Here is a 14,893-nt window from a genome sequence, read left to right as displayed (position 1 = left end):
GAAAAGTATCAGGAAACTTTTTATCTTTGTCTGTTCAGGCGGCTACAACAGAAATACCACAGTGTGTGTAACTTATCAACAACAAACATTTATTTTTAACAGTTTTGGAGGCTGAAAGTTTGAGATCTGGGTCCCATATGGTCATATGAGGGCCCTTGTTTCTGATTCATAACCAGCACCTCCCCACTGGTTCCTCATGGGGTGGAAGGTGCTAGGGAGCTCTGTGGGATTTCTTTCATAAGAACAAAAATCCCAGTCATGAGGGCTCATGAACTAATGAACCAGTGATCTCCCAAAGTCCCCATCTTCTAATACCATCACATCAGGCAGACATTAGAGTTTCAGCATATGAGTTTCGGGGAGACACATTCAGACTATTGCATATTTGATGGAGAACTTTGGGATACTTAGGGAGGTTTGAGGCCATTGGGAAATTTGGGACTTTCTAGGGATTAATTCGGAGAAGGCAATAGCACCCCACTCCAGTACTCTTGCCTGGAAAATCCCATGGATGGAGGAGCCTGGTAGGCTGCAGTCCATGGGGTCGCTAGGAGTCGGGCATGACTGAGCGACTTCACTTTCACTTTTCACTTCCACGCATTGGAGAAGGAAATGGCAACCCACTCCAGTGTTCTTGCCTGGAGAATCCCAGGGATGGGGGAGCCTGGAGGGCTGCCGTCTATGGGGTCCCACAGAGTCGGACATGACTGAAGCGACTTAGCAGCAGGAGCAGCAGCAGGGATTAATTTGGAGCTACACCCCCAATAAGGAATGTTCATCACTGGCCTAGATGAGGGGAAACCGACAAGAAAGGTGCCCTGAGCAGGATGAAGGAAGGACAGAAGGGAAGCAGCTGGGAGAGGAAAAGGGGTTGCCAGTGCCTCCGCTTCCTGACCTCCCAGGCCCTCCCTGCCACTCTGGCCCCCACACCGTTGCCCCCAAACTGGTCACTAAGGCATCAATCCACCTGCTCTGCAGGGGTCTCCATTATTAGTGACACCCAGAAAGCCTCTCAGACTTTCAGCAAACATGCCAGGAGGCCTCATGTGTGCCTGGCCTTGGGCTGAGCCCTGGGGACACAGAGTGGGTCATACCTGGTCCTGCCCTCAAGGAACTCACAGGCCAGGAGGGGAGGCAGACTCGGAAGGCAGCACAGTATGATTAGCACAGTGACAGAGGAAAGCGCAGGGTGATTCAGGAGGCCAGAGGAGTCAGAGGGCTTCCTGGAGGAGGTGGCCCCTGAGCTAATCCTTGAAGAGTGGGTAGCAGGAGAAGGGCGGCCCCAGCCCGTGGAGGAAAGCAGCAGTGCCTCATCTGGGACTTTGTGCTGTGCCACCTATGTGAAGCAGGTGTGGCAGGGCATGAGGCTGAAGAGGATGGGGAGGGCCAGGTCACAGAGGGCTTCAAATGCCAGCACAAGGGGGTTGGACTCTGTCCTGAGGGTAGGAGGGAAGTTTTGCTTTGTTCTATTGCCTTCTTTTTTTCTTTCTCATGGTGTTCTCATCCCTTCCCTCATAGTTTTCGTGTCTGTATTTTGAGATATTTCTCAAAGCAGGTTTGGCACAGAGCTGAAGCAGGTGAGGAACATGACCAGCTCTGCTCCAGACTCATTGTTCTCCCTGCTCCAGGGGAGCGTGGAGTTGCAGGGGCGAAAGTGGAGGCAGGGAGACCGGGGAGGAGCCAGGGGCTGACTGGAGCCTTGGTGGGGGAGTTGGCAATGGGGAAATGTAAGGACCATTGAGATGTACCCATACTGTGCACACATTAGTTGGCAACTAATTTACTGTTTGATAAATGACTGAATGAATGAAATCCCAAGTAACCATCTAGGGTGCCTGGATGAATAACAGGTAGTAGATTACATGAGACTCTTCTGGTGCCGAGTTCAGAGGAACCACCCCAAGCTGGATGAAGTCTAAAGAGATATTTATCACAAGGTTCCCAGGGTATTTCTTGGTACCCAAAGGCTAGAAGTGAAGTCTCTAAAAACCCAAGGAAGTGCTTTACTTCACCTGTGCCTTGGTGTCTTTGCCCTTCAGCCCTCCCTGTCTCTTTCCCTGGGACCTCTTCTCTCCCTGAATTCATATACTTGTGACTCTCGAATGTCTCTTGTTGTTTGTTCTGCTCCCTCTCAGACATCTGCCCCTGGAGGGTCCACATGTGCCCAACGTCCCCCCGGCCCCACATACCTGATCTTTACTCAATTTTTTTTTTAATTGAACACCTACTAAGTGTTGGGATGAGCTTACAATTCCACTCTGCTTTCCTCTGTATTTTCAACTTAGAGCATGGGAACCTTGTTTCCCTTGAGTGTTTCCAAGAGAGCTTGCCTTCATTTCCCCCATCGCATTGCCTAAACTGTACAGACATAACATCCAGTCAGTTCTACCTAGTAACAGTGGGTGCACTCTCAGTGCCCATACCTTAGTCTGACCACATGATTCAGTGTCCTCAGTCTGACTTCACTGTTCCCTGTCCTGAAATCTCTTATTGCTGTGCCTCTGCAGGGCAGAGATATGGACAGAAACAAGGCAATGGAGAGGCAGTGAGAGATACAGTTGGCTTCGGGTTTTTACTACATGACCATTTTGCTGTGGGCCACAAAATCTCAGGGGGATGCAAGCTTTTATTCTCATGCTCCTGGGTCTTCACGAAGAAGGCAATGGCAATCCACTCCAGTACTCTTGCCTGGAGGATCCCATGGACGGAGGAACCTGGTGGGCTGCAGTCCATGGGGTCTCTGGGAGTCAGACACGACTGAGTGACTTCACTTTCACTTTCCACTTTCATGCATTGGAGAAGGAAATGGCAATCCACTCCAGTGTTCTTACCTGGAGAATCCCAGGGACAGGGGAGCCAGGTGGGCTGCCATCTGTGGGGTCGCATAGAGTCAGACACGACTGAAGCGACTTAGCAGCAAGAGCAGCAGCCTGGGTCTTCAGGTTGACTGTAGATGGGCTAAAGTGAGCTTGGATGGGCAGCTCTGCCTCAGCTGCCAGTCTTCCTCAGCAGGCTGCCTCTTTGTTGTAGGCTGGACCCAGATGTGCTCCTCTGGGGTCCAGACTGGAGGAACAGTTCTAGGCCATGTTGTGATGGTCTCTAACCCCAAAAGGAGACCTTCTCTTTTGATTTGGGTTCACCCTAAAGCAGACCCAGAGGCAAGCACTTGGGTGAACTAAACTTATTTGTAAGGTGATCTCAGGAATTACAAGTGAAGGAGTGGAAAAGTGAGATAGAGAAGAGAGACAAGTACCCCTGCTAAAAGGGTGTGACCACTGTGGTCAACTATGTCTCTCTGGAAACCCTCTGTGGACTAGGGAATCTGATGTTCCACCCTCATTTGGGAGAGTTGTACCTGGGGACATTAAATCTCCTGCACTTTGGGGCTGCCCTGAGCAAGTTCCCAGGATGACAGAGAAAAGCTTGGACACAGGAATATATGGAGCACTAGGGGTGGGGAGCTGCCAGATGCTTGAGGATTATTCATTGCTCCTGTGTTTCAACCTGAAGATGAGCTGAGGCAACACTGTGAATCGACTGTCACTGGCAGTCTCTTTTACACCACACCCCTCTATGAAATCACAGGAAAGATTCTGACTTTCTTGCTTGAGTTATGTGTCCCTCTGTGAGTCAATCACAGTGGCCAGGGCATTGAGCACCTGTTTGGGGTCATGTATTCCCCTCAAGAGTTGCCGATTGAAGAAAATCCCACGGAATCCATGGACTGCGTTCTCCACAGAGAGAGGATCTATCGCAGATGCTCAGGCGTCTTTGGTAGATTTCAAGAGACCACAAGAGTTCACGTAGTTTTTAGCCTACCACATACTCTGCCCACGAACACTCTGTCCCGGAATTAGGGAGCAGAACCTCATGCTTTGCATGCCACTGCGATGCCATTTTTCAATTCTACCTACTTCATATCTCCTCTGGACAGCTCTTCACTTAAACCGACTCCTGGTGCAAATGTGTTTCCATCAGGCTCTTTGGCTTCTTGTAACATGCCTCACATGTTACGTGAAATTCCTCACTCCAGCTCCATCTCCACCTTAAAAGAGTTTAAAAAGCAGGGATATGGGTTTTGTAGTTATTTCTGTTCATAATTTTATCCTCTGCACCTGACACAAGATGCTCAAGAGTTTTCTGTTGAATGAAGAGTAACTAGGTTTTAAGGGAGGGAAGATAAAGAGTTCAGTTTGGGACATGTTGAATTTGTCAGAAGCTGCTGTTAACTCCATTGCCCAGAGACGCTCGCACCTCAGTTTAAACTGTGAATTGGCAGTGACAGGATCTTCGATTGGAAGACTCATAAAATTATAGCCACAGAACATCCCAGTGTCCTAGGATCATGGAACTTTCAAAATTAAACCGCCACCAAGAGCCAGAGGAGATTAAGGGGCAGGGATGCTGAAACTGAGTGAGACTGGGGCCGGGTGCACAACCACCCTGAAATTTGTGTAAAACTGATGCGAAGGCACATAGATTCATTTTTGGAGGAGAAGTTTCAGCTTTCATCAGATTTCAAAGATAAAAAACCACTGATTGCATTATGGTTTTTATAAACGAAGAAAAACAGAAATACCTGAGAATCTGCTGGTGTGTGTCTAGAATACCTCTGCAAGGATGACATGAAATGGGAACACTGCTACCTCTGGGGAGAGGAGGTGGGGTTGAGGAATCAGAGAGAGAAGGGCATTTCACTGCACGCCTTGTGGACTATACATTTTGAACAATGTAAACATATTACCTTTCTGAAAATTAAGTTAAAACTTTATAATATTAAAATTAAAGTTATGACATGAGTGGTAGTTGAGAGGTTAGGACTCTGGCCTTTCATGGCCAAGGACCTGGGTTTGATCCAGTTCGGGGAACTAAGATCCCATGATGCGTGGTGCCGCCAAAAAAATAATAATAAAGCTATGATTGATCCTGTTAGGGAGCAGAGATGTAAATTAACAACTAGGTAGTGTTTGTGCCCACCGTTTAAATGGAAATTAAAAGAGATTAATATTGCAAGTGTTGGCAAAGACATGGAGAAATGGGCACTTCTATCCATTCTTGGTGGGAGGGTGAAGAGGGATGTTTTGGATGGCAACTTGGCAGTGGCTACCTAAAGGAACACTATTCGGGGCTTCCCTGCTGGCTCAGTGGTAAAGAATCTGCCTGCTGAATCAGGAGACACAGGTTCAACCCCTGATCCAGGAAGATCCCACGGAGCAGCCAAGCCTGATTGCCAGAACTATTGATCCTGTGTTCTAGAACTCAGGAACTGCAAGCACTGCAGCTGAGCGCCCTGGAGCTGGTGCCCTGCAACAGGAGACGCCGCCACAGTGGGAAGCCTGAGCACTGGAACAGAGTGGGAAGCCCGAGCACCGGGACAGAGCAGCTCCTTCTCTCAGCAGCTAGAGAAAAGCCCACACAGCGATGAAGACCGAGCAGAGTCAAAAGTAAAGCATAGTCCAAGATATACATATATATGAACTGTATTCAGTTCCTTGAAATACCATAGTTTTTATATCTTTCCTGTAAAATTATGCAGACAAGTAGAAAAGGATTTATACACATGGATAAATCACTGTGATCAAATGTGTAACATCAAAAACTAGGAAAAAAATTCTGTCTCCATCAATAAGGAAAGGGTTAAATAAATTATGGATTAACTCTACTATGAAATTCCATGTTACCATTATCATGAACAAGGTAGATATGAATGTAGGACATGGAAGACTATAGTCAACACTTTCCTGGGAAAATTCTGTACAACATGTATGTGTAAGCATGTTTCCTTTCCTTTCGAAGAGTGGCAGTAAAATACCCAAACCCACACAATATTGTAAAGCAATTATTCTTCAATTAAAAAGAAATAAATTACAATGCTTAAAAAAAAAGTCGATTAAAAAAAACACCCCCCAGACTCTTCAATAAATGGTGCTGGGGAAACTGAACAACTACATGTAAAAGAATGAACTTAGAACACTTCCTAACACCATACACAAATACAAACTCAAAATGGATTAAAGACCTAAATGTAAGACCAGAAAGTATAAAACTCTTAGAGGAAAACATAGGCAGAACACTCGAAGACATAAATCAAAGCAAGATCCTCAATGACCCACCTCCCAGAGTAACAGAAATAAAAACAAAAGTAAACAAATGGGACCTGATTAAACTTAAAAGCTTTTGCACCCCAAAGGAAACTAAGCAAGGTGAAAAGACAACTCTCAGAGTGGGAGAAAATAATAGCAAATGAAACAACTGACAGAGGATTAATTTCCAAAATATACAAGCAGCTCGTACAACTGAATACCAGAAAAACAAACAACCCAATCAAAAAGTGGGAAAAGACCTAAACAGACATTTCTCCAAAGAAGATAAACAGATGGCTAACAAACACATGAAAAGATGCTCAACATCGCTCTTTATTAGGGAAATGCAAATCAAAAGCACAATGAGATATCACTGCACATTGGTCAGAATGGCAAACATCAAAAAGTCTACAAACAATAAATGCTGGCAAGGGTGTGGAGAAAAGGGGATGCTCTTGCACTGTTATTGGGAATGTAAATTGATACAGCCACTTTGGAGGACGGTGTGGAAATTCCTTAAAAAACTAGGAAAAAACCACCATATAACCCAGCAATCCCACTCCTAGCCATATACCCCGAGGAAACCAAAACTGAAAAAGACACATGTACCCCAATGTTCATTGCAGCACTCTTAATAATAGTTAGAACATGGAATCAACCTAGATGTCCACTGACAGATGAATGGATAAAGAAGTTGTGGTTCATATACACAATGGAATATTTCTCAGCCATAAAAAGGAACACATTTGAGTCAGTTCTGAAGAGGTGGATGAACCTAGAACCTATTATACAGAGCAAAGTAAGTCAGAAAAAGAAAGACAAATATTGTATTCTAAGGCATATATACGGAATCTAGAAAAATGGTGCTGAAGAATTTATTTACAGGGCAGCAGTGGGGAAACAGACATAGAGAATAGACTTATAGACCTGGGGAAAGGGAAGGAGAGGGTGAGATGTATAGAAAGAGTAACATGGAAACTTACATTACAGTATGTAAAATAGCCGACGGGAATTTGCTATATGACTCAGGAAACTGAAACAGGGGCTCGGTATCAACCTAGAGGGGTGGGATGGGGAAGGAGATGGGAGGAAGGTTCCAAAGAGGGGGGGATATATGCACACCTATGACTGATTCATGCTGAGGGTAGACAGAAAACAACAAAATTCTGTAAAGCAATTATCCTTCAATAAAGAATAAATTAATTAAAAAAAAAACATTCCACAAAAAAGATCCTGCCTGTCACAACTAAGACCTGGTGTAGCCAAATAAATGAATGAATTAATACAATTTATTAATAAATTTTAATAAAGTTAATAAAATTAATAAGTTAATAAAGTTAATAAAATAAAAATGAGTTAATTAAAATTTCTTTAAGAAAGTAAAAGAAGGTAAAACAAAAAACAAAAATAGGCTGTACAGACAACTGTGTACATATATATTTAATATTATATTACTGGTAGTGCCTTCAAAAAGATCTTAAATGGTACCATTAGCACGAGAGCAGCAGGCAGGGGTAAAAGTGAGAAGAGGGACATGGAGGAAGAGGAAGCAAAGGGGGACTTGGGCTCTGTGATTCATTCATACACAATAAACACTCATTTCTTGGAAATAAAATGAAATGAAAGCACCAAATTGAAACTGTCTGTTCCACTCTTGACCCAAGCCAGGGGCACCTTCTTGGAGCCACTTCAGGCCCTCAGCATGCCCACCACCAGGGTGTAGGGAGCTTCCATGGGGAAGCACTATCCTCTGGACTCACCCCCTTCCAGCCCCTCTAAACTCACAGCCTGGAGATCCCTAAGTGAAATCATCTTAGGGTCCTGGTCCCTAGTGGCTCAGATGGTAAAGAGTCTGCCTGCATTGTGGGAGATCCGGGTTCAATCCCTGGGTGGAGAAAATCCCCTGGAGAAGGAAATAGAAGCCCACTCCAGTATTCTTGCTTGGAAAATCCCATGGATGCAGGAGCCTGGCAGGCTACAGTCCGTGGCATCGAAAAGAGTTGGACATGACTGAGCGACTTCACTTTCAATGGTTGCAGGCATGAAGGAGGACCCTCTGGATCCACTAGAAATTTCCACCTCTATGACTCATGACCCCCTGTCTGGTCCATAAGACATTCCTTCTTGGTGTCTCTGAACCACACCACCCTGCTGATTCATCCACCCTGACACAGCCTGCTCACCTGGCCCACAACCCAGTGCCAGTCCCTCACTTCCTCCAGTTCTTCTGCCTCAGGATCCCTGGGCATACCCTCCCCTGGGGTTGTGTTGAAGGTGGAAATGGACCAGAGTAGACTCACCTTCAGAGAGACCCCCTCCATCTCTACTCCCACCCCCCAGACCTGGGCAACAGATTGACAGAGCTGACCAAGCCGGTGTCTTGACTGCAAAGGGAGGTAGCAGGTGTGCAGCAGGTTCTGGGGGAGGCAGGGCCACGCTGGCCACCAAACGAGCCAGCATCCTCAGTCACTCCATCACTCAAGTGCACAACAGCTTCCAGAACCTGGGGCCCCCCATCCATGAGACCCTGGAGTTGTGCCAGGGTTGGTGGGGACCCAGGGGTCCTCAGAAACTGGGTTTCTGGACACTAGAGGGAAGGGGCTCAGGCTCCAGCTTCTGGGGAATCTGGACCCTCCTCCCCAGCTCACATGTTAGTGTACCAGGAACAAGAATCAGAGGGGGCTGGGGACCTGTCCCAGGAGGCAGAACTCAATGCCCAGCAGGGTCTTCCAGGGGACCTGATGCAGGAGGAGGGTCCTTTGTTCTGTTGCTGACTAGAGCAGTCTAGACAGCTGAGGGCAGGGGTCACTTCATAGGCACCACTGCTGCTCTTCTTGCCTCAATAAATTCTCTGCTCTGGAGTGCAAATGTCTCCAGTTGAGTTCAGTTTAGTTGCTCAGTCGTGTCCGACTCTTTGTGACCCCATGAATGGCAGCACGCCAGGCCTCCCTGTCCATCATCAACTCCCAGAGTCTACCCAAACCCATGTCCATCGAGTTGGTGATGCCATCCAGCCATCTCATCCTTGGTCGTCCCCTTCTCCTCCTGCCCCCAATCCCTCCCGGCATTAGGGTCTTTTCCAATGAGGCAACTCTTTGCATGAGGTGGCCAAAGTATTGGAGTTTCAGCTTTAGGATGGACTGGTTGGATCTTCTTGCAGTCCAAGGGACTCTTAAGAGTCTTCTCCAACACCACAGTTCAAAAGTATCAATTCTTCGGCACTCAGCTTTCTTCACTGTCCAACTCTCACATCCATACATGACTACTGGAAAAACCGTGGCCTTGACTAGATGGACTTTTGTTGGCAAAGTAATGTCTCTGCTTTTAAATATGCTATCTAGGCTGGTCATAACTTTCCTTCCAAGGAGTACGTGTCTTTTAATTTCATGGCTGCAATCACCATCTGTGGTGATTTTGGAGCCCTCCCCAAAAAAGTCTGACACTGTTTCCACTGTTTCCCCATCTATGTCCCATGAAGTGATGGGACCGGATGCCATGATCTTCATTTTCTGAATGTTGAGCTTGAAGTCAACTTTTTCACTCTTCTCCTTCACTTTCATCCAGAGTGTGTGTTAATCTCTGTCTCATGATGTTTTGAGATTGCCAATGCCGAAATGAACCCTGGTGGGAGAGTACACACAGAAATGGCTTGCTCTGGGGACCCAATATGCTGGCCTTAAGATCCTACTTTGAGCTCCTTCAGACTTTTGATGGAACTGAGATGAGGGCTAGGGGGTGGGTGCAGGGGTCCTGGTTTGAAAACAACCTCTCTGACTTCCTTCCTTGGCTCTGCATTTCTTGTCAGACAAACAGCTGAAAAAAACGTCTGTCCCCCTTCCTGCCTTCTGGGCTGTTGTGAGGAACCTCTCTGTCTATTAAAGCATCTGGGGTTGCAGGCTATGGTGTGTGACAAGGGTCTGCACCTGGACCATGTCTAAAAGTGATCAAGAAGTCATTCATTTTAGTCCCTGAGTCCCATAAGACCAAAGCGGGCAGAGAGTCTAGTCTCATGAAACAAAGCAGTCATGAAGTTTGATGTCATCACACTGCAGCACTGTTTAATGGAGTGGCCATCACAGCACTACCCTTGCTTGTTCCCGGGGTCCCCACCACAAAGCGGGGCTCCCTCAGCCCTACCATGGGCTCAAATTCCCCGACATCCTGGTTGGAGACATGGCTGCTAGGTCTGGGTCTGAAACCACCTTCTTGCTTCTCCAGGCTCTTTGAAGCCTCCCTTCTTCATCTGGAGGTCACATGTTGCCAGGACTCCTAAGTAGCAGGCACTGAATGTTCAGAGCCCAGCTCCTAAGAGCTGGAACCCCCAAGAGGCCAAGAGCAGGGTCTTCCAGGAGAGCAGAGAGAAGGCCCTCTTGGAGAGTGAGTCTCTCTGCCCTCCAACTGGAGAGAGAAGAAAAGGCAGTGAATGGTCAGCAGGGCCATGGGGGAGTCAAACAGCCAAGGGAGGGACCCGAGGGTGACTCACTTGGCACAGACTCACAGCTCAGCCTCTTCTTCTCTGCAAAAGACACCACAGTGAGGCCTCCAGGTAGACAGACCGTCACACCCCAAACTTCCCTTCCCACCAGGCCCTGGTACAACTATTCCCAATTCAATCCATCTTCCCCTTCTCCCAAATATACTTCTGACTTCCATTCCTCCTCCTTCTTCAAGTAAATCTTCCCTTTTTGCCTTTCCATCCCTGCCCCACCCTGGCTCAGTCACTCTGTCCTGCCTCAGCTCTGGGGAATAGCACATGTGGGTCCCATCAACCCACTAAGCCCATGGCCTCCTGAGATCTGAAGCTGTACTCCTGCCACTTTCCTCTGCTTATTGCCCTCCTTAACCAGGTTCTTTTGGTCTATTAGACTGTGTAGCAGAAGGAAAATTTTGAGAACATTTGGAAAATTATCTAAGAATATTCACACATGCAGAAAACATTTATCTGACTGCCACTGAGCTGGCAGAACCTGAGTCACAGAGAAAACTATCTCCAACTAGCTTCTGGCCTTCAACGTCCTCATGAATGACATGGGTCTCTTGAAGGCCCTGGGGACTGAAATCAACTGGGGACCTCCTGGCAGTCCTGCTTCCCTCATGCATGGCTCACCACCCAGATAGGCGCAGTTAAAGTGGCTGCACATCTGATCACTGCTGGAGAGAGTCACCAGGCTTTTGTTTCCATCCTTAGAGAAACCCGTCACCACGAAGACTTCATATGGGGGGATCAGCACCTCACGCTCCTCAGGAAAGACAGACAGGGCCTGGATGGGGGCTCCAGAGCAAGTCCTTAGAGAGAAGAAAGTGGCATTACCAAATCCACGGGCCACTGTCTCATCCAGTGAGCTGGAGGCAAACTGGCCCAAGCGGATAGAGTCCCCCACACTCTTGGGTTCAAAGTGAATCCTGCGCACGCCACGAAACACCATCTGCCCAGGTTCCCTGCTGCAGCCCCCACCACCCCGCAGCAGCTGCAGGGCCCGGGTCAGGTAGAAATGCAGGGCCTTGAAAGGGAAGTGGTTCATGTAGGACTCCCAGGAGCCACCACCAGTCCGCACAGCCTGGTTCAGCTCCCGGTACAAAGTGTTGGATGAGTTGGTGTAGACTATGATGGCGATTCCGTGCTGGCTTCTGAAGCCAGGAGGCAGAATGAGCCCTTGACGTTTTTGCTCCCAGGCTTTCTGGGCTGTCTTCCAGGACTCCCGCAACCGAGTATGGTTGGCCATCTCCTTCTCTAACAGAAGCACTGCTTTCTCCTCCATCTCCTCTGAGCAGCCCACATAGGCATCATCGAATGTATCTGGAGCCAGGCTCAAGTACTGGATGGTAATACCCTGGGCATACAGAAGTAAGGAAGAAAGGGGCCACACAGAAAATTGTATAAGTTCAGGGTACTGGACTAAGGTCCTGGACACAGATTTTTCAGAAACCCAGAATCTCATTTCTATGCTCAAATATCTGGAGTCTGATATTTGGCAAGAGCTCTGGGGTTTCAGTAACAGTCAATGAAGTCAGAGAGACATTGGTTCAAATCCTGAATTCACCACCTACTGCCTGTAAGATCTTGGGCAAGTCTCTTAACTTTTCTGGGCTTCAAGTCCTCCACTTATAAACTCAATATACTTTCAACCTCACAGGGTTATTGTCAGGACTGCATATAGATCCTAACTAACTAAAAGGGGTCATTCATCATTAGAGAGGTTCCTGCACTTGGTGGAATGTGGCGCTGGGTGACTTCCAAGCACTATTCTGGCTTTAAGACTGTGTGCAAGTGACATACGAATATGCACTCAATCTCTAACGACCTGACCCCACGCCCAGCCTCAGACTCCTTCCCTCTCCCACACAGGCGTGTAGACACCACACCAGGGCCCTGTCAGCTCGGAGACTCAGTCCTCTCCTGCTCTAGAAGCCTCCATCCTCCAACCTGGGGTGGGAGTGGGGAGGAGGTCAAGCCCTGGTCTGGGAGGGGCTGCAGGAGGGCCGTACACAGGTAACCCTAAGGACAGTGTGCAGGCTGGGCCCCGGGTGGAAGATGGGAAGTGAGAGGAGGAAGCTGGAGGCTGCCCGAGGGAGGAGGGTATGAAGGCGGGAGGGTCACAGGAGGAGCTGTGGGTGGAGGTGGGGTTCTGGGAGATGGAGTGGGAACTTGGGGCTCCCTGGTGGTGTGGAGGTTCCTGAGAGGAAGCAGGTTCAGAGGATGACATGCTAGAGAAGCGTCCCTGGGAGGGAGCTTTGAGGAGTCAGGCCCCGGGTCACACCCCACCAAGTATTCCCTTTGCTGCAGCAGAAGGCTCTCCCCACTTACCTGCCCAGGGTCATAACGGCGGACACCACTGCCGAGGGTGCAGAGGCTGAGGCAGCTGAGGCTTATCAGCAGAGTTGCCTGTATCATTCTTGCTGGATTCTTGGAGGGTGAGATCCAGATGAAGGTGGGAACAGCAATGGTCTTTCTTGGCTTCAGTGGGCTGGGGGACAGAGACTTGGAGCCTTTTTTCTCTGGTGGGAGGGATCCCTGGTCCAGGACTTGGCCCGGCAGTGCACGGACTGGTCCAAGGGCACGTCTAAATGAGTGGACTCAGCTTGGATTATATCATCCTCCACTTCCACCCCAGCACAACCATAGCCTGTATGCCCCGCCTCCTGATTCCTGGGGTTCTCAGAGCCATCTGCCCAGGAATGATAAAGTAGAAGGGCAATAATGGCTCTGCTGGAGTGGGGAGGGGACAGGGTCAGGGACCAACCTGGAGGCAGCAGAGGCCTATTAGAAGGAAGAGCCAATTCTGATTCCACGATGGAACTGTTTCTTTGACTTGCTTTTTGTTGCTTCAGGTTTTATATTCACACATAGAGTCCTGCCTCAGAGAACCCTACCCCTCTGCCTGACTGGTAAACTAAAATACCTCTGTTCAGCTCACAGGAAGAGAAGCTGAGCCTTCCATCAGTGAATGGCTGCAAAAAAAGGAGAGATTAGCACACTTTTTCTACCGGCTGGGCGTTTCCTGCAAGATGTGTTGTAAGACTAACAGCCCTTTTCACTTAACTTCCTCACTGCCTCCCCCTCTCTATTCTGCCATTTTACCTTTTTCTTCACCTCCCCCACCCCGCTCTTTTATAAAAGAACCTGGCATACAGACCCCGATAAGGTAGTTAGATTGAGACATTAGTCTGCCATCTTCTCAATCAACTGACTTTCCAAATAAAGTCATATTCCTTGCCTCAACACCTCATTTCTCAGATTTATTGACCTGTCAGGCGGCAAGCAGAGTGAACTTGGACTTGATAACAGGTCGAGAGAGGGAAGGAGAACTGAAGCTTCTGGGTGGCAGGGGCTGAAGTCTGCACAGGCGCTGTGCTGTACTGTGAACGGGAGTCCGGGAGTCCTGAAGGTCAACAAAGTCCGAGGCTAACTATAGCATCAACACGGTAACCCGATACCCATACCTCTCTTCCCCAACAACAGACAGCTGAGTGGGGGGAACGGAGCTGAGAGCTGTAACTTCCCTCTCCAGGGACTGCGAGGTCTATCTCCAGGATACTTTTCTTCCTGCAAACCAGAGCTAGAGGAGGAGAATTGTGAGATGTGGTCTCTTCCTTGGGTGGGCCCTTTTGGCCATGGTTGGAACTCCAAGGCACTAGGCCAAGGGAACCAAGAGGGTTCTGCCTGCTGAGAGGTCACCACTCATGCACTTGTTGTGCACTTCTTGAGTCACTAAGTCGTGTCTGACTCTTTGTGACCCCATGGACTGCAGCATGCCAGGCCTCCCAGTCCCTCACTATCTCCCAGGGTTTGCCTAAGTTCATGTTCATTGAATCGGTGATACCATCCAACCATCTCATCCTCTGTTGCCCTCTTTTCCTTCTGCCTTCAATCTTCCCCAGGATCAGGGTCTTTTCCAGTGAGTTAGCTGTTCACATCAAGTGGCCAAAGTATTGGAGCTTCAGCATCAGTCTTTCCAATGAGTATTCAGGGTTGATTTCCTTTTGGATTGACTAGTTTGATCTCCTTGCTGTCCAAGGGACTCTGAAGAGTCTTCCCCAACACCACAGTTCAAAAGCATCAATTCTTTGGCCATCTGCCTTCTTTATGGTCCAACTCTCCCATACGTAACTACTGGAAAGACCATAGCTTTAACTATACAGACTTTCATCAGCAAAGTGATGTCTTTGCTTCTTAATACACTGTCTAGGTTTCTCATGGGCTTCCCTGGTGGCTCAGAAAGAATCTGCCCCCAATGCGGAAGAACTTGGGTTGGGTAGATCCCCCAGAGAAAGGAATGGCAACCTACCTCAGTATTCTTATCTGGAAAATT

At 48.1% G+C, this 14,893-nt stretch overlaps 1 protein-coding gene across 3 annotated transcripts; it reads right to left on the bottom strand.

The window, feature by feature from the left end:
* Positions 1 to 10,114: 10,114 nt before the first annotated feature.
* Positions 10,115 to 13,948, bottom strand: LOC128060416 (ecto-ADP-ribosyltransferase 5). 3 transcript variants are annotated; one of them, XM_052652820.1, is made up of 6 exons: positions 13,829 to 13,948; positions 13,325 to 13,532; positions 12,889 to 13,144; positions 11,191 to 11,914; positions 10,567 to 10,599; positions 10,115 to 10,481 (listed from the first exon to the last, which is right to left on the bottom strand). In XM_052652820.1, the coding sequence occupies exons 3-6, from the start codon at positions 12,973 to 12,975 to the stop codon at positions 10,375 to 10,377; spliced, it is 951 nt and encodes a 316-aa protein (XP_052508780.1). In that variant the 5' UTR covers positions 12,976 to 13,144; positions 13,325 to 13,532; positions 13,829 to 13,948; the 3' UTR covers positions 10,115 to 10,374. The 3 variants fall into 3 exon arrangements, with proteins under 3 accessions (XP_052508780.1, XP_052508781.1, XP_052508782.1); XM_052652821.1 differs by having other exon boundaries at positions 12,889 to 13,048; XM_052652822.1 differs by having other exon boundaries at positions 13,484 to 13,532.
* Positions 13,949 to 14,893: the final 945 nt, after the last annotated feature.

The sequence above is a fragment of the Budorcas taxicolor genome, chromosome 15 (genome assembly GCF_023091745.1).
Source record: "Budorcas taxicolor isolate Tak-1 chromosome 15, Takin1.1, whole genome shotgun sequence".
In the NCBI taxonomy this organism is placed as follows: domain Eukaryota; kingdom Metazoa; phylum Chordata; class Mammalia; order Artiodactyla; family Bovidae; genus Budorcas; species Budorcas taxicolor.
This window is presented reverse-complemented; position numbering and strand designations above follow the sequence as displayed.

Coding starts and splice junctions, on each gene's coding strand:
- LOC128060416 (XM_052652820.1), bottom strand. CDS start 12,975: ATGATACAGGCAACTCTGCTGATAAGCCTCAGCTGCCTCAGCCTCTGC. Junction 11,915..12,888: donor GCCGTTATGACCCTGGGCAG/GTAAGTGGGGAG, acceptor CTGTATGCCCAG/GGTATTACCATCCAGTACTT. Junction 10,600..11,190: donor TAACTGCGCCTATCTGGGTG/GTGAGCCATGCA, acceptor TGTCTTTTGCAG/AGAAGAAGAGGCTGAGCTGT.